We start from the raw sequence: 24,768 nt of genomic DNA, 5'->3' as shown, positions 1-24,768 counted from the left end.
TTGTTGTTTTTTTTTTTTTTTTAGTTATTGGAATACTGGACCAAAATTGCAAAAAAAAAATTAAAAAAATAACTACAAATTAACCCCTTCCCCTTTACACCATTTTCCAAATTAAATTGGTGTATATTGCATCATATATACCAAGTTTGACTATTTTCCTGGCACTCCTATTTCAGCTGTTTATTTTAAATGTCTATTAATACCCAGACAGGGTTGTCTATTATTTAGGTGTTTCCCCAGTATTTTTCCACCAAAAGTGCACATGTGACATGTTTGTCAACAAAAGAAAACATGTGGTCAAGGATTTCATTTAATTTCTGGATTATACTGCTTTTAATAATTTAGTTAGGATTTATGTGTATTCTATTTTACTAAGGTACAGTCAAGCATTTGTATTTAACAAAAGTTTGCAAACAATTTTTAATTTCAAATTGACAAAAACTGGGTCATGATGAGTCATTGAATGTAACCTTGTTCAACCATGCAGACAATGTGAATAAAGCACTATCAGCTGTCAATAGTTATAAGTCAACAAAAATATTGATCTACACATCATATAAATTTTTCAACATTGACTTCCAGTTTAGTTTCTTGTCAAAACAATGTCGACGATTATGAATTTTGTAGGCAAAATGATGTGTCTGGGACTTCGAGGGTACAACCAGGACACGTCACAGGGATTGACAGGTTTCCAAAATGACGCATCAAGCATGATTTCCATGCGTATAGGACGTGTATATGGGTCTTGATGAGAACCCTGATCTTAACTTTCTTGCAACTAAATATTTTAAACAATGATTAGTAGAACTATGTTTACATAAGCACCAGATGCCTGTTCAAACGTGTGACAACTATCAACCAAAGGACAAGGATGTAAACAATTATAGTGTACAGTACAGCCTTTTACAATGAGAAAACACATTGTATATTAAACTATGTGAAACAATTTGAACGAGGATAACAGTGGCCTGATTTATGGTTAACTAAAGAATATGGCAGACTGCAATGAACCACTAATTTACAGGCTTCTAACTTTGGACAGGCTCACAAAGAATGTTACATAGTTAACATATTTAAGAGTACTCAACTTCTAACTTGACAGCAAAACATAGAACAAACTATTACAAGAGCGCTCACCCTGAAATGTCTTGCCTGTTTTACTTATTGATTTCTTGTTGAAAGTCTGTAATATGAACGTTTTACTGTAAGTATCACATAAACTTAACATTATCAATGTTCTATGAACATGAGGTCATTGTCTGATGCAAGACAGACATATACCTTACAATCATTCCATACACCAAACATAGTTGACTTATTGCTTATAGTATCTGAGAAATAGACTAAACCAAAACATGAGAGCACATGCTGTAATGTCTTGCCTGCTGTTGACAGTCTTTGAGATAAAGGTGAACCCCAAAAATGACATAAAACATCTTTAAAGATCCATGACAATTTGTTCATTGTCAGATGAATCCTTTCAAATAGACATGTGCACCTTACAAATATCCCATACACCAAATATAGTTGACCAATTGCTCATGATAATTGAGAAACGGACCACAACACAAGTAGTAAATATCGACTAATGAACTAGGAAAATGAGGTCAAGGTCAGATGATGATACCTGTACACCTTGAAATCATTTCATACACCAAATATAGTTGACATATAGCTTAAAGTACTAGAATAAACAAACAAAAACACAAAAACTTGGCACTTAACTTCATTGATCAATGGCAATGAAGTTAAGGTCAGATGAAAACTGCCGGACTGACAGGTACCCCTTACAATCATTATATACACCACATGTAATTGATCTACTGCTTATATAATGTGAGAAACAGACACATTTGTGTAACTTTAACCTTGATCATTGAATGATGATATTAGGTTGAGGTCTGATAGACACAAAGTTGCAAGGAAAACATATCAAGTATACCAAACATTTATCCTATTGCTCCTTCTTAACATAAAGTATTTGCATACAAGGAATCAAGCATCCATGTCTTCTTCCTTCTGAAATAGAAGAATAAGGAGATGAGGTGTGATTGCCAATGAGATAAGTATCCAACAAATTTCAAATGATTTTGATGTAAGCATTTATAGGCAACTGTACCGCCTTCAGCCATGAGAAAACCAATACTGTATGGTTGGCTTTACAAGAACCCTACTTGAAAAATATGAACAAATTTAAATAAGAACCAGATGCTCCGCAGGGCACAGCTTTAAACGACTGCAGAGGTTGAACCCTGAACGGTTGGGGCAAGTATGGACACAACATTCAAGCTGGATTCAGCTCTAAATTTGGATTGTGATTAAATAGTTGACACAGCATAGGTTTCCAACACAGAATGAATGTGGTCTAATGAACTTAAAATATTTTTTTTGCCTTTGAGCAATTCACTATGCTGTTGAATATTAATCCTCTCAAAAAAATGTTTGAAGAAATTTTCTTTTTATTTATGAAATCTGAAATGAGAAAAATTTACCCTCCCCCCCCCCCCCCCATTTTTTTTTACATCCCCCTTTCCCTTTTTCCAAAACTGATCTCAATTCAAATTTCTAATGGAGTTTGCAACAATAATTACTCATTTAAATACATCATAAAATATTTATAGGTTTCATAACGAGTGAGAATTAGATATCGATTGATATCAACTCGAGTTATTTAATTTCAATAATAATAAACGAGCCTATGGCGAGTTTATTATTATTGAAATTAAATAACTTGAGTTGATATCAAGCGATATCTAATTCTCACAAGTTGTTAAACCTATTTCTCTTATGGCAAAAAGTTGTATGTGCGTGGCCTATTTGTTGCGAGTTGCTACGGCCGTTTTTCTTTGCAACGCGTACTGATCTGTATACTTTTTAAACTAATATGGTTTTATTTTATTGTGTTGTATGTTCTTGTGTGAACAGAATACTGTTCCATTGACTCCCAGATATATCTTTTTTTTATATTTTTATAGGTTTCATAACGAGTGCACGGGTTCCTTTCTTTATTTCTTCGTCCATGATAAGATTTATATTAGATAATGCAGACGATAAAGCAGACGAAAATCGCAAAAAACGGAAGTAAACAATCAGTTGTCAAGAAAAAAAGTAGTCCCGGCATGACCTTTTCCAGTGAATAATGACCTGATCAACGGCCAATGAAAATATTGGAAATTTACGAGATAAGCCAATCAAATTAACGTAATTTTGATATCACTTTTTCATATCACACTCCGTACGGTGTGATACGAAAAATATCTATTCACGTGGGAGTTAGATAACAGGCCCCAACCATAAGAGAATAAAATGTAAAATAAAGTGCTTGTTATCACTGAATGGTAAAGATTATTTTAATTTATCAGTTGGTAGTAAAAGTGAATATACATTGTATATTGTATAAAACAATGATTTAAGTTGATTCAACTACTATTCTGGACAAAGAAAGATAACTCCAATTGAAAATTTCTTGCTATTGCACAATATTGTGTAATTAGATATTTCTTGCTATTGCGCAATACTGTGCAATTGAAAATATTTGCTATTGCACAATACTGTGCAATTGAAGATTCTTGCTATTGCACAATACTGTGCAATTGAAAATTTCTTGCTATTGCACAATACTGTGCAATTGAAGATTTCTTGCTATTGCTGAATACTGTGCAATTGAAAATTTCTTGCTATTGCACAATACTTAATATAATAATTTTGGATCCTGATTTGAACCAACTTGAAAACTGGGCCCATAATCAAAAATCGAAGTACATGTTTAGATTCAGCATATCAAAGAACCCCAAGGATTCAATTTTTGTTAAAATCAAACTAAGTTTAATTTTGGACCCTTTGGACCTTAATGTAGACCAATTTGAAAACGGGACCAAAAATTAAGAATCTACATTCACAGTTAGATTCGGCATATCAAAGAACTCCAATTATTCAATTTTTGATATCAATCAAAGTTCAATTTTGGACCCTTTGGGCCCCTTATTCCTAAACTGTTGGGACCAAAATTCCCAAAATCAAACCCAACCTTCCTTTTATGGTCATAAACCTTGTGTTTAAATTTCATAGATTTCTATTTACTTATCCTAAAGTTATGGTGCGAAAACCAAGAATAATGATTATTTGGGCTCCTTTTTGGCCCCTTATTCCTAAACTGTTGGGACCTCAACTCTCAAAATCAATCCCAACCTTCCTTTTGTGGTCATAAACCTTGTGTTTAAATTTCAATGATTTCTATTTACTTATACTAAAGTTATTGTGCGAAAACCAAGAATAATGCTTATTTGGGCCCTTTTTTGGCCCCTAATTCCTAAACTGTTGGAACCAAAACTCCCAAAATCAATCCCTACCTTCCTTTTGTGGTCATAAACCTTGTGTCAAAATTTCATAGATTTCTATTTACTTAAACTAAAGTTATAGTGCGAAAAACCAAGAAAATGCTTATTTGGGCCCTTTTTGGCCCCCAATTCCTAAAATGTTGGGACCAAAACTCCCAAAATCAATCCCAACCTTCCTTTTGTGGTCATAAACCTTGTGTTAAAATTTCATAGGTTTCTATTCAATTTTACTAAAGTTAGAGTGCGAAAACTAAAAGTATTCGGACTACGACAACGACGCAGACGACAACACCAACGTGATACCAATATACGACCAAAAAATTTCAATTTTTGCGGTTGTATAAAAATTAACTTCTCAACTTATAACTATGCAATTTACGGACATGAACCAACAATAACCACTCAACTACATGCTCCTATAAAGCTTTATACATTTGGTTTAAGCCGAAGCCATACAGTCATCACTGTCTCGCATACTGCGACTTTCATCACAGGTGAATGAAATAAACTGTTATCACAGAGACAAATACATGTCAAATAAGCAAAAGTTTCAAAGTCAATAGACCATGACTGACAAGTCTGCACCAAATATTCTCCATGGAAATCAGGTGTGCTTATACTTATACATGTACAACTGAATACCAATTAACATTTGCCTAACACTAATGGTTTCATTTGAAATTAACTGACCAAATCACAAACTAATACATGTAAACTAAGGAAATTTTTTAAAAGTCAAGACCAGGACTAAGAGGGCGGAGCCAAAAAATCTCCATGGAAATGAGTTATTCCAATGCTTATACAGCTGCATACAAAATATTATTGATCTACCACTAGATGTTCTCCCTAAACTGACCTTATCACAAACAAGTACATGAAAACTAAGCAATGTTTTTGAAAAGTCAATAGACCATAACTGAGGGGGCAGGGTCTCCCTGGAAATTACATGTGCCAATCTAATACTACTACATACCAAACATCAATGACCTAACACTTGTGATTCACCATAAACTAGACCTAATCACAAAATAATACATTGTTGCACCTGTCGCGGGAAACAGCATACCTATGTCTTGCTTTTTGACTCAAGGAGAGATAATAAACTAAGCATCATCCCATGAACCATAGTATCTCAAGATGAGGACTTGATAACAATTCCAATACAAATGAGGTGACTCATGTCACTGCGCTAAAAAAAAAATAATTGTACATTGGAAACACATTACCAGTGTTTCTGGGCAGAAATAACAAATATATGTTTTTGCATAACTTTATTGTCAAAATTTTATTTAACCTAGAACATGATATGCGAAAAATGCTGTTTATCTGGCAAATGTGTCTTTTACATAGACATGTATGAAAACAACATGAAATAAATAGAGTCTCCTCTTAAACCATTCAAAAAGCAAACAAACATATCAAATACTGATCCACTGCCTCACCATCAAAGCTTTATGTTAACCCACTAACAAGGGAGTGTTACATAGTTATACACTAGTCAATATACACTAACAGGTTGTGCCCCATTACCATGACATATCAGTGAGAAATATATATGGTAACAACAGTAAACAGTCAGTAAAAACATAATTAGTATCAATATAAATAAATTATTATAAAATGTCAGAAAGCTACAAAAATTAAACAATTTTCTAGATCTGCATTCAGAGTTTTTAAGTTTCCAATTGATGAAAATATTACAGCTTTTTACTGTGCTTTTACAACGAGATTAAATCCTTCATTTTGATGAGGGCCAAGCAATATAGTCACGTCTTATATCATATACTGTCAAACTTTTTTTTATGCTTGAGTGACTACACAATTAGTTTATTTATTTGGCTAATTATATGAAACAGCCAGTTTTTATAAGTTTCTTTACATTGTGGCTGCTAAATACAAACTTGACAATTCTGTAAAAAAAAATCATAAGATGTGGACAACCATTTTAATAAAATGAAAAACTACTTGGCCCATTTGCAATTTGAAAAGTTAGGGCATCTTGCCAAAGCACAGTTAATGTCCTGTTCTATTTTTAATTTAGATTATTAAACTAACAATGTGTAAAGAATGTACAATAATTTACTAAGTATTGAATATAAGAGTAGTTTGGAATTTACAATACTACATGTAATGAAACAATAATATTAAACAATAGTTAACAGCAAATAACATAGTTGATTAGGCTAAATACTAGCTATTAAACTAAAATAATATCAATATATTTTTGGTTTTCAATACACTACTGGATTTTTTTTAATTACAAAATTGTAGTCACTATGATGTGTCCAATTTGTGTTCAGTAAAAAGGGCTAAACAGATTAACTAAAGGTGTATAATACATAAGTGATGAATGTTAATTATGTAAAAACACAAGTCAAACAACTGTCTGATACATTATGGAATCTCATTATCCATATGAGCATGTCTCAGGATAACCTGTTTTACAGATCAGTACAAATTTTATACATTTGGTTCTATGAAGACAAGCTCTTTTACAATTTAGACTATTTTCTAATTTGTCATCCCAGAGTAAAATGAATGATTCAACAATTTAGAACACATTTTTAAAATAACTAAATTTGGCTTTATTAGTTCTATATAAGAATAAAACTATTTTGCATCAGAAAACACAAGCTATTATTTCAAATTAAATGCTGATGCGACCAAACCTTGATTGTAAATTACCTGCTTGTATTTTATATCTATGTTCAGTGACATGAAATCATGGTCAAATCCTTATTTAGCATATAATTTGAAACGTTCACATAATAATGAAATGCAAACAATAATGTCATCTACTATCATAGGTGGGGGTATGAAAAAGGAAAATGGTGCATCTTGAGCTTATTGTGCAGCTGTTTATTCAACTACTAATAGTCAATGGACCTGAAATAATCACAATAACAGTTTATTGTCATATAAACCTGTTGTAAACCATGCAAGGTTTAAAGTTTTATATATTACACTGTACCAATACATTATTGCATGGTAATAACAGAAAGTCAACACTATATCAAACAATACTTGAAATAAAACTATTGCCATTTTTAGTGGTGTGTATGATCTAAAATTCATTCAAATTAATGACAATAACTACCAACAAAAAATAATGGAAAAATATTCTGGCATTATGGAATGGAAAAAATTAAACACGGTTTCAATGAGACAAAAACTAAACCAGTTATTGGCAAGATTACATTATTGTTATTGCTATCAAGTATGATTCTGAAAAAATAATTCTGAGGGCATTCCCTGCCTTGCCAATTCAAAATAATTAACAAGAAATAGTAGCAAGTTTTTTTGCAGTTGGACAGTAATGATTGGGCACAATTCTCAGTACAACGTATGTCAGTATGTGCATTTTGTTTACAGCAGATTCCATTGAGTGTCTAGCCATAGGTAATATCTTTGGTTAGCTTGCTTGTTAGCTGAACCGTGAAGTCATTGTTAGGTTAAGTAAATTACCCTACTTTAATAATAGACTAGTCGGACAGAAAACCAATCGACCTATCTGTTGGACTATGCTACTTCGAAAGGAGGGTTGTATACCTGACCTAATAATGCCTTTACGGTTCAGCTAACAAACAAGCTAACCAAATATATTACCTTTCGCTACACACTCAATGAAATCTGCTGTAAATGATTGTTGAGAAGAGGTCTTAAAAATTATAATTCTAAACAGGAATGAATGGAGTTTCATTTAGTCTAGCTTAGGTTTATTTAAAAAAAAAATATTGAAACATTTAGATAAGGAAGCCAGATAACAAGAATAGCAACATAAATGTAGTTTGCTAGACAAAAAATTTGTAGCAAAAAAACTAACTGTCATCTACATGTACTTAAGTTAACTACCTAAGGTCTAGAAAATGAAATATGAAAGTAAAGCACTTCAATACCTATACATTTTTTATCAAACTGTTCTTTGTCCAAATTCTTTCATATGTTTATTTAATTGTGAATGAACATCTAAATGATTGCTCTAACCTTCCACTATACATATTCTAGATAGGTAATATTTCCTGTTCTTAATTCTAAACAGGACTCAAAGCTGAATGTTGCATACCCCCAAAACAATTTGAGATATGCATTTACCTAAATTATTTGAGAGTAAAAGTCGTTCAAACTTAACAATATTTTCATGAATCAAAATCATATTTTACCATAATTGTATAGTTATAATTCAGTTAGCTGATATCAATACCCTACTGAACTTTAAAAACTCACTAAAAGCATTATTTTTCTCTCTAAATTTTAATTTTTGTATCATATATATGTCTTTGTTCTCATCAGCAAATTTATTGGTTGAGAGAAGATTTGTTTTTAATTCAAAATATGGATTTAAACTTTGTTATTAAAGAGTAAAATGAAGTAGAAACTTAAAGCATTTAGAACTTTCCATTGATCAAATTTGCTGAGAGCAAAAAATAAAAATTGAACAATGCAAAAAGAAGAATTCTAATGTAATGTATACCAGTTGATAACAATGAAAATCTTAACAACAAATCACTTATTACTATATATAAATTTAGTAAACAATAACAAGCCACTATATAAGGTATACATGGCACATTTCTCTACTATATTAATCATGGATGGGGCACACGTTTGATTTCAATGTTTTTTCTTTCTTCGTCTTGTTTTCTTGCCTGGAGCTGAGGAAGGCTGGCTTGGTTGTGAAGGCTGTGGGGGTTGCCATTGTGTATTGCCCTCTGTATGCATTGCTTGTTGGAACAGATTATTGATAAAGTCCTCCAAGTCTGCTTCACTGTAAATACATTACCAAATAATTAGTATAAAAGTTTAGTTTATTGGTATTTCTTACTTGTACATTCTAAAATCAAACCAAAGTATTTAAAAATCTCTCCATCTATAATTTGAAATTCACCACATTACTGAATGCACATGTATATAAATATTTCCTGTTTGAATGGTTTTACAATATCTTACTTTTGGTGCCCTTTATAGCTTGTTGTTTGGTATGAGCCAAGGCCCTGTGTTGAAGACTGTACTTCGACCGTTATAGATTACTTTGACAAATTGTGACTTGGATTGAGAGTTATCTCATTGGCACTCATCTTCTTATATCTATATAATACATACCCAGTCCTGCCTTGCTGTGCACCTCCTCTGTTTCCTTCTGTGGCTATTCTATAGAACACATGGTGGGCACTAGCCTGCATATGTTTAAAGAAATCTTTCTACAAAATAAAATTAAACAAAACAATTAAGCACATTTTTACATTTTTCCAACATAAGAATAAGTGTAGACAAAATTTTAATGATTCTTTCTACATATAATTTTGTACAAAATTAACATATGAATTCTCATATAAACAAATAACACTTAGTTCTATCATTTACTGGACTTATTTTTTAAGAAATTTCATAACATAAGAAGTTTATCAAATAATTACCTTACAGGCCACCCATTCAGTTATATCATATATTTTTCCTTCCATACATGCATAGTAATGCCATAGGAAACCAAACATTGTTGTCTCAGCCCAAACATCACCCTGTTAAAATAAAACATGCATCTTCTTTAATATTGACATGATTACTTTGGTATATATATTAAATCACTTGACATGAAATTTAGCTAAGATGATGTTACATTCTAGCCTCTTAAAGAAGATGATGTACAAATATCTTTCTTTATCCTCTGGCTGATAATTTTGTTCACAGGGTCTAAAATTTGGAGAGGCAGAATTTCTGAAGAGCAATTTTATTTGCCTTTTTTGCACATGTTTTATCAGTGTCTACGTAGCTATGTTATAGAAATCAACGTTAGATGAAACCTGTCCCGTAACCTGTATAGAGAGTGACAAGCTATCTGCACATTGAAAAACCATTGCAACTGATTTTTTTTAGGAGTCTAGATCTGTAGCTTATCTGAGGCACTGCAAATTTTTGTCCCCTGCCAAAATGTTTTTATTTTTAGTAGCAGCCCGAAAAGTTTTTTCCATTCTTTATTTCATATATCTTGAATTCTCAGACATTTAAAAACCGTGAAAAACTATTTATATGAAAATAGATGTTACCTCTTTGGATGAATGTCTAACATTACACCTTTTACAAAATCTGGAGCTATACCATGGTCGATCTATAAACACTCTCCTATGTTTTCCTCCACAATTATCACAACGCATCATATTGGCAGCCTAAAATAAAAACTTTCTACTTTAAAGACTTGAAAATATAATAGCTTAGTAAAATATCCTTCCTTATTTAGATTTTTTTATCCTGATCATTATTAAGGTTAATAAGAACTCGGTCTTTAAATGATCCCTTGAAAATGAACTGTCTTCAACCTTTACTAGCAGTCATATCAAGACAGATGGACAAGGATAAATCTGTATAACATGAGTTTTTCTGTACAGTACATTTATAATGAAATGTTTTAAGTAACATAGGTAATGAACCATTCTTACCTCTTGCATTTTGTCTTGCAGTTTGGTCAACAGATCATTAAATTCCTTCTGTAAACAATAAATGATTCAGATTATAATTAAATGTTAAAGTCACATGTCAGGACAATATATCATACAAGCCTTTCTGATCATAACTATGTTATAGTCATAAGTTTTTCAAACTATAATCAATTAGTTATAAGATGTTGAAAATTTTACTAATCATGTATGTGAAAATTTATTCTATTTATTTGTTGCTATGACCCTTACATTAATAATTTTTCAACTACTTTTGTTTATCCATACGAAACTAAATATTTGATATTTTTAAAAAAGCATCATCCAAAACTGTTTTTTTTTGGAAGTGATAAAATAATGACATTAACAGCAATAATATTTACTTATCTGTACAAAACACCTTGTTCATTACAATACACCTTATCACTATTTGGAAATATGAAATCTACCCCAGTTGACCAGAGAATCTGTTCCGCTTGAACTATTGACGTCATACAACAATCATTTTTCCATTGCGGTGAAAAGAAATTATGTATTTAGTAGCAAAATTTTATGGGACCTTTGTGAAGTCCAGCAATGGCAGACAAATAGAGATAAGGTGTATATATAAGCTTTTCATCACTTTAACTTATTGATGTAGTCACTTACCATAGCAGCTTCAGCTTCATCTGCCTGTCTGAATTCTGTGTCATACTTTATTCTAAGATCCTACAAAAAAATAAAATCATCATATTTTTGGTTTTACTGAAATTAAAAATTTCAACATCTTTATGTATACTGTCCTTTTTCATAGGCAAAGTAGATTCCACCAAAATTATAATAAAATATATCTGGCGTTGTGTGCTTGTTTTTTCATTATAAAAATGCTTTACTTTATCACTTTGTGATTGCTAGATTTGACTGTCATTGTATTTTTCTACAGCAGATGGTTAAAATTTCAGACCAGTGGAAGTTTGGTTTGAAAAAGCAAACTGCAACTCATTCAGAATTTTAAATGCACTGCAATAGGTGGAGTGGAACACTTACAGTCAAGTCACAGTAACAAAGATCATCACCAGATTAGCCATAACATTATGGAAGAAAAGAATCATTTACATATTCTACAAAATTATAAATGATATTTATCATTGTTAATTAAAGTGACATCTAAGAATTTTTGAAACAATCAAAGGTGATTGTAACAACATCATCAATACAATAACATGTAGCATAGTATCATTAATTTGAATAAATCTTTTTTGTAGGAATACTATAATGTTTAGTAACTTACAGTAGATCCTATTAATTTGAAAGCCCGTCCTAATATCTTAAAAGCTTCTTCTGCACCAGGCTGCTTGTTCTGAAATAAATTTGATTAAAGAATATAAAAGTAGTGACATTTTTTTATTTCAACATTACAGTATTTCATGTAACCACCATCTGTAACCGTATGCAATTTAATATATTTGATAAAATTTTAAAAGACAGATTCTTGCAAGATTAAAATAAAAAACAAGAATAGATCAAGTTACTCAACAGAACTTATGTTGTTGATGTTTAACATCAGAATTGAAGCTATGCATAAAAAGATGACCTATTTTACCAAATTATATCACAAAAAAATAAAAAGTGTTTTTTTAATTTCAATTTCAATTTGGTGTTGCAATACTTTTTTCCATGTGTATATAATTAAAGATGAACTGCATATATCTAGGCATCAGTGAATACCCATCATGATTTCCTGACATTATTAAGTTAAACATGGGAGAAGACTTACCCTAAAGACATGAAGGTCAATATTTCATTTATCAAGGTCATTATAGTTGAAGATTCAAACAATGTATTCTCGTTCCAACATCAGATAACATCCATGTCTTGTATTGAGAAAAAATGATCCTTAAATAATATACATATTCAGGTACTTAAAGGGTGAAAATAATACGTCAAATATCTGCATCCAGACAAATAATAATTTTTTGAATGCTCTTGTTTGAGTGTTCCAGGATTTTGTTTGGCATAGTTTTATTGTGACTTACTTTATCAGGATGTACCAAAATAGCTTGTTTTCTGTAATATTTCCTGATATCATCATCACAACAATCAAACCGTAAGCCTAAAATACTGAAAACAACAAAATTAGTATTGTTAAAACGAACAGATGGTTATGCTAATTATGATGCAAAATATTTCAAAGTTAATATGTTTACACAACTGATTCACTTTTCAAAAATTTCCTTTTTGTCCACTTGTAAATAGATTCTGAACTATCTTCTTATATTTAATTGTTTATAAAGGTGATTGACAAATATTTTCATTCACCAAATCCTATGATCAATATACATGGAATAGAACATGTTATCAAACAATTTGTCAGTCTTTCTAATGACTGGTTGTCTTATATGGAAAATATAGTCAATTTGACAAAAAAGGAATTTTTCTAAATCAAACTTATTTTAGATGCATGATTTTAGATTAAACATTTTCATTTGTAGTGGATTGGGGAAACAACTTATATTAATTCCTTTCCACTTTGCGGGTGCGATTACTGCCTTATAGCAGCATTAGCCTGCTCTTTTTTCAAAATCTTACAAGGATGTCTTTTATTGTCCCTTTCTGACCGACTATCATAGTTTCCTCAAGACCATACTCGTAAATGGTGTCAAAGGTAAATTAATTAACTCACCTGTAAGGGTCTTTTCCTTTACAAGCTAGAAGTCTCTGCATGGCCTCTGAACCTGAATATTAATGTAAAACTTTTAATATAGCTTGAGGTCAAATATTCAGATTTTACTTTGAACAAAAACTAACAACAGTAAAGATAGTATATCTTTGAGGGTTGAGATCTAAAAAAAAAACCTGTTTAACCCCACCGCATGTGTGCGCCTGTCTCAAGTCAGGAGCCTCTGGCCTTTGATAGTCTTGTAAGTTTTTTTTTAATTTTAGGTCATTTATATGTTGTGGAGTTTAGTGTGACATCAATTTTTGTATTGCACTTGTACACATTTTGTTTATGGACCAGCTGAATCACGCCTCCGTTTGTGGGATTTTCTCGCTGTGTTGTTGACAATTAACTATTTTCTGCTCTTTGATTGGGTTGTCAGAACCATTGTCTTTATGACTCTTTCCTAATTTCAATAATTTTTGTTATCTATTTTCTTTATCATGCTTATTATTGTGCAATTTAGTACTGTCTAATGTCAAATTTCAATACTCTGTACTTGCAAAGTAAAAAGTTCATCAACAAAAATAGTCATTCAGATTTCTTACTGAACATTCACTGACTAGGCATTCCCATTGAACATTACACAAACAATCTATCTTTGTCCGACTCCAACAATCATCTAGAGGGAGAAATCTTACCTGTTGAGGGTAAAGCTATATTTTCATCTACTCCAAGTTTTCTCCTTTCCAATTCAGATTGTTTAAAAAACCGTTTGAAATATTTGTTCAATATTCTTGTCTTAACAAAATGTGATACTTTCCCCCAAGTCCATATCACATAAAGCACTATATTACTGACTCTGCAAATTGAAAAAAAAATATATAGTTTTTAATTAAACATATTTTTTAATTTAACAAATTGATCTAAATTGTTTTGTGGTATAAAAAAATGATAGCAAGCACATTGCTAGGACAATTTCTGACAGCTTTAGGATGATCTTCATTTATATGACAGGATTCTGTTTAAACCAGAAGTCCATCTAGTACTTTAATATACAATGGAAAGGTATGCAGTTAGCTCAAATAGAAGTACTAACACAGTTATGCTACAAAACCTAACAGTTATCATGGTAACTAAAGGTATGCTTTAAGCCACATATACTTGTAAGTGCCTATCAGTAGGCTACCAGTATATGAGTCTAAAATTTACAGGTAGAGCCCAAGTAGTTGAACTTTCATGTGTTTTGGATTTCAATAGAAGTTAAATGTAGATGTAAACTATAGGTTTGCTGAAAGTCCAAATACATGTTACAAAAGTACTTACAGTTATACATTTTGTACTTAATCTCTCAATATAAATACTGATTATCATGTGCAGGTATTATATGTATATATATTCATGTCAAACTACAAAAGTACTTACAGGTATGCTATTATTCCAAATAGAAGTAACAACACTGTGATAAAGCCTGACCAAATGAAAGACACAAACGCTTTGGACTTCTCAAACAGAAAGTTGATCCATTCATCTGAAAAGAAATAATAACGTTAACAGTGTCACATGTGGAGTTCCACCTGACCTATGATATTTTTTTCTAATCCAGTCCTTTTCAAATTTTGATTGCAGTTGGCTAGTAATTTCAAATGTATGACGGGGTTTAAGCTAGCTTATTGAGGGCTATAGTCACTTCATTTTCAATAGAAGTGAACACAATCAATGGCCCCCATTGGCATTGAGTATTTCTATATAAAAAGTGTTCACATTCAAAATAACAGAATTTAAGCAGAACTCTTTAAAAATATTTTTCTTTATAATACAAATGCAAGTATCAAATTGATCAGAAATGCTTTTGTTATTTTGAAAAATTGTTGCCTAAATGGCGAAAATTAAGAGCATTGACAAAAACACTGCTTAGAATGATGTTCTCCTATATCATGTTCATACATGCATGTACATTTTACAGAATATAATTAATGTTTGATTTCATACATTTATTTTTCCAAATATTTACCTATATATTCTTGATCAAATGGAGATTGCAAAGGCAAATGCCCTTTGTTGTCTTTACTGCTTTCGTCTGATTTGGACTTCTTATCAATTTTACCATTCTGTACATAGTTATCATGTTTCCTACTTTCACCATCTCTATTTTGAGCACTGTTTCTTTTGTAAGAATCTCTTAGATCATTGTTAATATAAATATTGTCTGTTGATTTTTTGTGAGCTGATGATGACGCTTTGCTTCCTACTTTTCCATTATTAAGAACGGTTGCATTGTCATGAGAAGGCTTGCCTGATGTGGATTTTTTGGATGTCTTTGATTGAAATATTCTTCTTGCATCAAAAAACGGTTTGTTAGGGTGTAGTGTTTCTGCTGGTCTAGTAGGCAGTTTGAAGTCATCAGTTGTGTCTGTTTTTGTTGAATAACTCTGTGGGGCAGGTTTGGTCAAATGTATCTCTTCGATTCCACTTGTTCCACTACTAACACTACTTGTGCTCCCCTTTCTACTCAAAACACGTGGTATACTTTCTGTACTATCACTACGTTGGTCCTGACTAACAGCAAACTCTTCAAACTGGTCCAGACCATACTTAGAATCTGGTGTGACATTGGATGCCATATCATCTGAATGTTTATTATTTATAAGGCCTTTCGACCCTTGTCTGGTATAATATGGCTTTCTGATAGGCTTGAATGGCTTTGCAGATAGAAATGGTGAGGAAGTTTTCTTTTTTGAGGAATCTGTCTCTTCCTTGTCCTTTGGTGCTTGCATAGGTTTTCCTTTTAGTGTTTTTGCAACGTCTGAATAAGTCATTTTGTTACTAGACTGTTGGTCTCCTGAACTAAAGGTACTAGATACATCACCATTAGATTTAGAAATGACTGTAGGGGATCCAAAGGGGTCATAACTTTGAGAAAATGAATTCCAATTATTATATGCGTCTGCATAAATGTCTCTTCCATCATTGCTTGCATCAGACATGCTTAAGTTTCTGTGTGGTGATGGATCTGTTGCACGTAAATCATGTTCAAAAGATGCAGTTGTGGGATTGACAGACAGTAAATTTTGAATGTTTGCTAATAGATCTTTGTTTATCTGTGTACTGTCTATTGCTTGATCATATGTTGATGGACTACTTGGAGGGGTGAAGGCATCCCAGTTGAACATTCCAGCTTGCTCATTAACATTTTGATTATGTATAGGCATTCCACTAAACTGTGTCCAAGTACTGTACATTGGAGCTGCTTGACCTCGAAGGTCAAATCCTCCTGATACTGGCGGAAGTTCATCTGTTTTTATCTTCCTGGCCTCTGCCATCATTCAACTACAACCTGTTAGTTAGAAATTAAAGAAAAAATATTATAGGGTATTATTACATATTACATGTATTATAAAACATAATAATCATCTTTTATAAGTTTTGAAAATAATATTTCCTTTTCGTTTCAACTTTGAATTGAACTTTGCCAAGTACTGATCAGATAGTATATATTTTTTCTTGTCCACGGGCAACCCAGACAAAAATAGTTACTCGTCTGGTTGTTCAAATGTACAAGTAAGGTGAGTCAGGCATTTTTATTAAAATTTGATGGGTGTTGGTTCTATTGCTTGAACATTTAAAAGAAATGTCTAATTAAAAATGTACGCATGGTCCCTGGTTGGGTCAGCTACAACAGGAAAACCAAAACCGAAACATGAAACACTTATGAAACACATCAACAACAACCACTACTGAACATCAGATTCATGACTTAGGACAGGTGCAAACAATTGCAGCAGGTTTAAACATTTTAATGGTACCAAACCTTCACCCTTATCTGAAACAATAGTGTAACATCACATTGAACATAGAAAGACACACTATAAAATATCAATTGAAATGGCATAACTCAATCACAAGACAATTGAAGACATATGAACACAAGAAAAGTGAATTAGACCGTTGGTTCTCCCGTTTGAATGGTTTTACACTAGTCCTTTATAGCTTGTTGTTCGGTGTGAACCAAGGCTCCGTGTTGAAGGCTGTACACTGACCTATAATGGTTTACTTTTATTAATTGTTATTTGGAAGGAGAGTTGTCTCATTGGCACTCACACCACATCTTCTTATATCTATGTTCTTTTGATCAACCAGTTTCCTGAAATTCTGTTGTGTGGTTTCAGTGTAGTCAAAGCGACAAGAACAGAAATGATAGGAGGGTGAAAAAACATTATGTGTGGGGTTAGCTACCTAACCGTAGCTCTATAATGAGCAGTATTACATGTACACTATGTAAAATAGAGATTCTGGGTAATCGCTATAAGATTTCTCAAGTTTTTTTATTACTTTTTTGGTGAGTTTTCTGGATATTGGTATACTCTGCATATTAAATATAAAAATCAGCTAAAAAGGGCTTAACTCATCAGATGGATACAAAGCAGAAAACGTGTATAACAAACACATACCGGACGTGGCAGGGTATTAAAACATCCTTGGGCTACAACAAAAAGAGACAAAGTACAGTACACAAAGTAATGACAAATCAAAGAGCTGATAGCTCTGAGGTGGAAGAAGGTGAATAAAAGGTAACTTGAATTACCATAAAAGCAGCCCCACTAACCCAGCCTGCTTTGTTCCATTATCGTTATGACATTTTTTTTCTTCAAACAAGAATGTGTCATAAGTACATGGATTTCCCATCCGTACAATCATTTTCTATGTTCAGTGGACCGTGAAAATTAGGTAAAATCTTTAATTTGGCAGAAAAATTAGAAAGATCATATCATAAGGAACACATGTGTACAAAGTTTCAAGCTGATTGAATTTCAACTTCATCAAAAACTACCTCGACCATAAACTTTAACCTGAAGCAGGACGGACTGACAGACCAAAAAACATAATGCCCATAAATGGGGCATAAAAATAGTAAAACTTGTTATATACAAATGTACCTGCCAACTTTTGAAAGTTCCCATGGGGGGTTTTAGTGCGCGACAACAATTTTAAAGGTTTTTGCACAATCTGAATTGTCTAGAAAAAGTGTCATATTTGTATGATGAGCTTACATGCCTTTTTCTTAAGTCTGTTTGCATGATTCTAGTTATTAAATCAGTAGAAAAGATGAACATGTAGCTAGCAGACCAGGGTTTATTTTCTTGTGTATGAATATTTGATGCTTGTTGAAATTTCCAATTTTGAATTATGCACAAAGATGGACATTTTACAGGTTGGTCTTTGTGAAAAAAAGAATAGTACATTGTGCTTTAAATGATTTAATTGAATACAAAAATAACGTATTATGTCAATAAATTAGTGAAAAAACTACTATTCAGTATTATCTATATGGTAGTAATGCATCATTGAATTTTGTCAATCAGCCATGCTTTTATCCTTAAGCTGTGTAAGAACCCTCTTTGCAGATGAAAATTCATCTGCGGCAGTGCCATGTTCACGATTTTACAAGATGAAAACAACAAAGTTCAAAATCTAGCATGTTAGAATAATTAATCTTCAGAGAAAACGTTTTTAATTGGCTTATTAATTTGCTCATGAGAAACACAGAATTTGATTGGCTGAACACAATTGTTTTACCTTGGGAACAAAATAAGGAACAGATGATTTTCACTAAATCGTGTTTGGATAGTTTTTTTAACGCTTTTTAATAAATGCAAGGACGTATTATAAACGTCCTTGATAAGAGTGAAGAGAATGAACACAGGGCGAACGTACTATAAGGTCAAAAGAACTTAGGACGAACGGACCAAGGGCGAACATATAAACAGGGCGAGTCGACCTGATCCAAATTCACGTTTGCATACTACAAATATCTACATTAAAAACATCCGGTTAGGCCTAAAATAAAATATTGTTTGTTTCCCCAATCCCGACCGACCCTGCAAAATTGGTGCTACTCATAAAATTTTATTGTCAAAACTAAATGAAATATTATTTTATTCATTTTAGATTTTCAAGCTTGCCGGATCGTCCGATAATGTCAAGCTTTTTGGAAAAATAAAATTATTTCCCTACCTACCTACCCACACCTTGCTTGGCAGGGTCGGGATTGGGGAAACGAACAATATTTTAATTTAGGCCTTACAAGTAAACAAACCATGTTCATGTAGATGAGATGAAATCTTATAATTTACATAAATAAAAGAGTACATATTTACGATAGTGATTGTTTTTCAATCCTAATTTACAAATAAAAAGATTCAAATGCTTAATCATGTGTAAAAATCGGTGTCAACAATCGGAAGTTGTTATGAAATTGTAATGCACAGAAACGGATGCGGCATACGGAGGTTGTAGCAGTTGTAAAGTCGGCACCATATGTCTTCGGAAGACTTGAAGTCTTCTTCCACCAATAAAAATGAAATATACCTATATAAAACATTGAAGGGGGTTGCATAAATTTGCAGTTTTCCTTGTCAAAAATTATTCATGAACATAAAATCAGACTCATGTCTATTCTCTGCTTAAGTGTTACAACAAAAATACTTCAGTCTTCACTAAAACTAAACTGCTTCCCTAAAATGATGTACAGAGTGTTATTTCATTTTTCCGCGAAATGTCAAAAATTATTCTTTCGTTTTTACAAGAAATACATGTTTTATATTGATTCATGTCAGATTTTTCTATAATTTTGTATGTGTGACATTATGCAACACCAATGGGAATGGCTGAACAAACTAGTAAATGTGAATAAGGAAATGAAATATGATCGTACGACAAAATAATTTCAGTTGTTTTCCTTCTTTTTCTCTCGGCCATCGGCATGGAGTTAATCTCGCCTTGGTCACGTGATAGGAAACCGATGCGAGATTCAAATATAGTAGCTTTTCAAAACGCTTGTTCTACTTAGCACCGTGACAATACGCACGATATAATATCCGATATTTATATTGCGTCTGGATTCGATGATCGGTAAACACGAAATTTTATGTTTTACGCCGATAGAATTAGGCATTTTATTCGCAAAGTTTTTGTAGTTAAAGAAATAGACACAATTAAGCATCCATGATCTCGGCTGAATCATTTAATTTCACATTCAGATGTATTGATGCTGTTCTTTCTATTATCAAACTATTGACAATTCTGATTGGGTACCATTAAGATACCCTCCAGAAATCAAAGTAAAGAAATAGAGAAGGCTTCTCCCACTTCTTTTTTCGACTTAAGCGAATTTGACATAATTAAGCGGTCACATCTCAGTGCCACAACTTCTATGACAAACGATACAACTATAATTTTGAAAAATTCCAACCTTAGCAGCATTTCACCAACTGCACCTGTATATGGGATATACTTTTCCCAACTCATTCTGTATTCAAGAGCTTGCAGTTGATCAATATGCTCAAACTGATGTAAAAGAACGTACGTTTCTTCCATATTCTAAAAAAAAAGGTTACAGGAAGCTTAAGATACCAAGACCTTGTTGATAGATATTCAGCATCAACTTCACATTTAATAAATGATATGGTCTTAATGTATAAGTTATTGATTCTAGGTACTGACGTTGTCTATCATCTTTATAAAAAAATTCGTAAAAAAACGATATATATACATTGATGTATCAGTCGAAGCTGTTTTGTATAATAAAAATGGTATATGATGTATATGCGGACCGAGAAACGGTTACATTTTTGCATTTAAAACAAATGCTATAAACATAAACATGGTCAAAACAGGCTATCATCAGAAATACGCTATTGAAACTTACAATTTTTGTTTACCATACAGACATGATAAATTATTATTCCTCACTTTATAATACCAGATTTTGATTTGCTAATACGAGAGGGATAATTACTCTACCCAATGACTCAGCAGGAGGCAATTTTTTGAATGTCACCCTTTTGTGTAAACCAATCAAAATCTACCATTTGAGGAATTGAATTTATATTTAAAAGACAATAATGACAGAAATAATAGTATAGAAAATTAAATAACACATAGCTGAGAGGGTGATACAGCTGAATGAACCCGAATAAACATAGTCAACCATAGCTTAGCTTGTTTTTTCTCGGTTAAGAATCTGCTCTATCATCTATATGAAAATTTAAGATATATAACCACGATAACGTATCGCCCGTGAGTTCAGACACAATCATATCGTATTGGTCAACCAAGATCTTATTACAGTAGAAATATTGTGATGAGGTTTATTCAACGAGAGTGATGTCAACCAGATGTCTACTTAGTAAAACAAAAATGGATTGCCCTCCGTTCTTTACTATTTCCCATGCTCAAATTAAAGATCGACAAAAATATCTCAAAAAGAAAGCTTTTTATGAATAAATATATGTCATGTAATGCCATTTTGGGGGTATATTTAACATTGCCATAAAGCGCGAGGTTTTGCTAGCAGGTTTTAACTCACAATTTTTTCTTAAAATATCCTGTACCGAGTCAGGAATATGTCAGTTGTTATCTAATATAGTTCGTTTCTACGTATGCTGCATTGTCGTTTGTTTTTGTTGCACTTCGAATTCAAGGTTTCTGTTGTTTCGTTGTTTTCCTTTTGTAGTTTGTGTATTTCCCTCAGTTTTATAGTTTGTTACCCGGATTTGTTTTATCTCAATGGATTTATGACTTTTGAATAACGGTTAACTACTGTTGCCTTTATTTATACAAAAACTGGAAATCGTAGATCTATACAATAAACTTCCTTCTTTTAAGTGACGTGAAGAACCTAGCTGATTTTAACAACAAATTCGCCGGAGATGTTATCATAGATATTTAGGACGTTATGATTGACAACACATTCTCGAGATGGGTCAATTGCTTTTTTTTTCAGCAGACAGTCGGTTTATCGATAGGTATTTATTGTGCAACCTATTCGCTGACTTGCCTTTTGTACTAATACGAAGTAGATTTCAGACAAGGTCTTCTCAACGACAAACCAAAACGTTTTGCAAATAAACTCATCATAGATACCAGGATTAAATTTTGTATTTACGCCAGACGGGCGTTTGGTCTACAAAAGACTCATCATTGACGCTCGAATCCAAAAAAGTTAAAAAGGCCAATAAAGTACGAAGTTGAAGTGCATTGAGGACCAAAACTTCTATATTTTGCCAAATACAACTAAGGTTATCTATTCCTGAGGTAGAAAAGCCTTAGTATTTTAGAAATTCAAAAGTTTTGTAAACAGTTAATTCATAAATATGACCATATCAATGATAATTCATGTATGTCAGCACAGAAGTGCAATATTCTTAATTTCAAGTTCACAAGGATGTAATAGAAGCAAGCACTAAGTAATACTAAACTCTTGTTAATGAATGACAGGACATACTCAGTATATCTAAAGATATACTGAGCAGGTCCTGCCATTCATTAACTTCTGTTACATCCTTGTGAACTTGAAATTAAGAATATTGCAGAATCAAAGGTCTGTTTAACCTCTCTATCTTTTCCTCGATATTTACACAGAGGGACGAATTTTAACTTATACCAAACCAAATCTTGAAATTATAACGCTAAGAAAATGATTGAACCGATTTATTTTTTGCATTTATCACGGATAATTGACAAAACCTATTTTATTAGTGAGAGGTTTACTTACTAATCAACTTTCGTGCTTCATTGCCAAAGTTTACCGAACGTTAGCTTAATTACAATCAACATAGAATTATTTGGAGCAAGTGAAAATTAAGGGTGGTGATAGGCATGATGCAATGGAGCGATTTTTTTGATTTTTTTTCTATATGTATTTTTTCAATTTATTTTTCTATGTTAAAACAACTTTTATATAACAGTTGTCAAATGGTTGGGTCAAATATTTGTAACTTTATATACGTCCTTGATTTGGTGTATTAAGATTAGTCTAACTTCTACGTGTGTTTATTTTTTCTTTCACCACGGTTGTTCTCTCGCATTTGTATTGTACGGTTTTACAGCATACCGAAAAGCTGTCGGCGAATACAATGACAGTACATTTCTGAAGATTTTGATAATATTATCAGATTATTACATGGCATTTTTCATATCGCATGTATTATCATCCCTAGGTTCAATACCAGCCCAAGAGCTCGAGGGCTGATATTGACCGAGGGCTGATAATACATGCGATATGAAAAATGACATGTTATGATCTTTTTATCATATTCTTCAACAATGGAGAAAAATAACAGATTCATATATTGATCTATTTATAGTGGTTCACAAATAAAAGTTCACGAACGTCGGACCCCAAATTAAGTACATTCGATATGAAATCTTTCTATCATATGCTCAACAGGGAAGAAAAACATTTTAATATGGACGAATCGACAAAAAGGATAGTCAACAATATAAATAATGAACACTGTTTGGAAAAGTCAACTTTTTTTGAAAGTAAGTTTCTAAATTATGTTTAAAACTTATAAAAAAAAAACGCATTTCTTTAATAATTTGTTATTTTGTTATTTTTTTTTTATTTTATAATTTCACACAATTTGCTCTCCAGTATCCAAATCATTGTTTTGTACACTACTTTGTAATGTTTTTCACTGGAAACGAAGCTTTGAGGTGGATTTTCCGGAATTTGCCGAGTGTCACCGGAATGCCATGCGATAACGTTACGGAAAGGCATGTGATAACAATCGAAGCATGTGATAAACTTTTCATATCAGCCCGCTTTAGCACACATTCGAAAAATATGGAATTAACGTTATTATCATACAGTAAAAATCATATGTTATTTAGTCTAAGTATATGATAAAAACGATTATCTATGACACACATGATGATATCAACTTTCCATTTCACAGCATCAACATATCATATGGCGTATACATTTATAACTTCATTATCATTCTTTCGGGCACCATCACAAATTGGTTTATTGATACTATGGGTCTGTGTTTGAACTCACTAGTGACATGTTTTCCTTAGGTTACAGAAAATTGTCTCGTTGTTTTTGTAAATTTATCTTTAGTGTCTTATCTCCGATTGTGACATTCAGTTGACTGAATAAATATCCGCGTTGCTAGCAATGCGCGCAGTGTTGACGCATCCTGTCTCGCTACTTTTATAGTTATTGTGACTTCCTCAGTTTTTTGTTGTTGTTTTTCTCTGAATCTGATTTGTACTGTACCAAGTCAGAAAAATGGCCATTGTTATATTATAGTTCGTTTCTGTGTGTGTTACATTTTAATGATGTGTTTTTGTTGTGTCGTAGTTCTCCTCTTAGATTTGATGTGTTTCCCTCAGTTTTAGTTTGTAACCTGGATTTGGTTTTTTTCAATCGATTTATGAATTTCGAACAGCGGTTTACTAATGTTGCCTTTATTTTTTGTACTAGTATCCTTTTTATGGATTTATGAAACTTGAGCATCTGTAAAAAGTAGAATAACTAAAATACTGAACTCCGAGGAAAAATTAAAAAGGGAAA

General features: G+C 32.2%; 1 protein-coding gene across 1 annotated transcript; it reads right to left on the bottom strand.

Annotated features, from left to right (window-relative positions):
- Window positions 1–8,810: 8,810 nt before the first annotated feature.
- LOC143043550 (uncharacterized) lies at window positions 8,811–20,198 on the bottom strand. The gene is made up of 13 exons (XM_076215810.1): window positions 20,119–20,198; window positions 15,418–16,740; window positions 14,829–14,934; window positions 14,105–14,265; window positions 13,428–13,479; window positions 12,781–12,865; window positions 12,036–12,104; window positions 11,414–11,473; window positions 10,769–10,816; window positions 10,379–10,498; window positions 9,752–9,853; window positions 9,438–9,535; window positions 8,811–9,102 (listed from the first exon to the last, which is right to left on the bottom strand). The coding sequence occupies exons 2-13, from the start codon at window positions 16,727–16,729 to the stop codon at window positions 8,949–8,951; spliced, it is 2,367 nt and encodes a 788-aa protein (XP_076071925.1). The 5' UTR covers window positions 16,730–16,740; window positions 20,119–20,198; the 3' UTR covers window positions 8,811–8,948.
- Between the last annotated feature and the right edge of the window lie 4,570 nt (window positions 20,199–24,768).

Source organism: Mytilus galloprovincialis, chromosome 1 (assembly GCF_965363235.1).
Source record: "Mytilus galloprovincialis chromosome 1, xbMytGall1.hap1.1, whole genome shotgun sequence".
NCBI classification, from domain to species: domain Eukaryota; kingdom Metazoa; phylum Mollusca; class Bivalvia; order Mytilida; family Mytilidae; genus Mytilus; species Mytilus galloprovincialis.
This window is presented reverse-complemented; position numbering and strand designations above follow the sequence as displayed.

Excerpts from the sequence above, each read along its gene's own strand:
- LOC143043550 (XM_076215810.1), bottom strand. The coding sequence starts at position 16,729 with ATGATGGCAGAGGCCAGGAAGATAAAAACAGATGAACTTCCGCCAGTA. Across the intron at positions 11,474-12,035 it reads TCAAATTAATAGGATCTACT|GATCTTAGAATAAAGTATGA; the intron begins GTAAGTTACTAA and ends ATTTTTTTGTAG. Across the intron at positions 9,103-9,437 it reads GCACAGCAAGGCAGGACTGG|TGAAGCAGACTTGGAGGACT; the intron begins GTATGTATTATA and ends ATGTATTTACAG.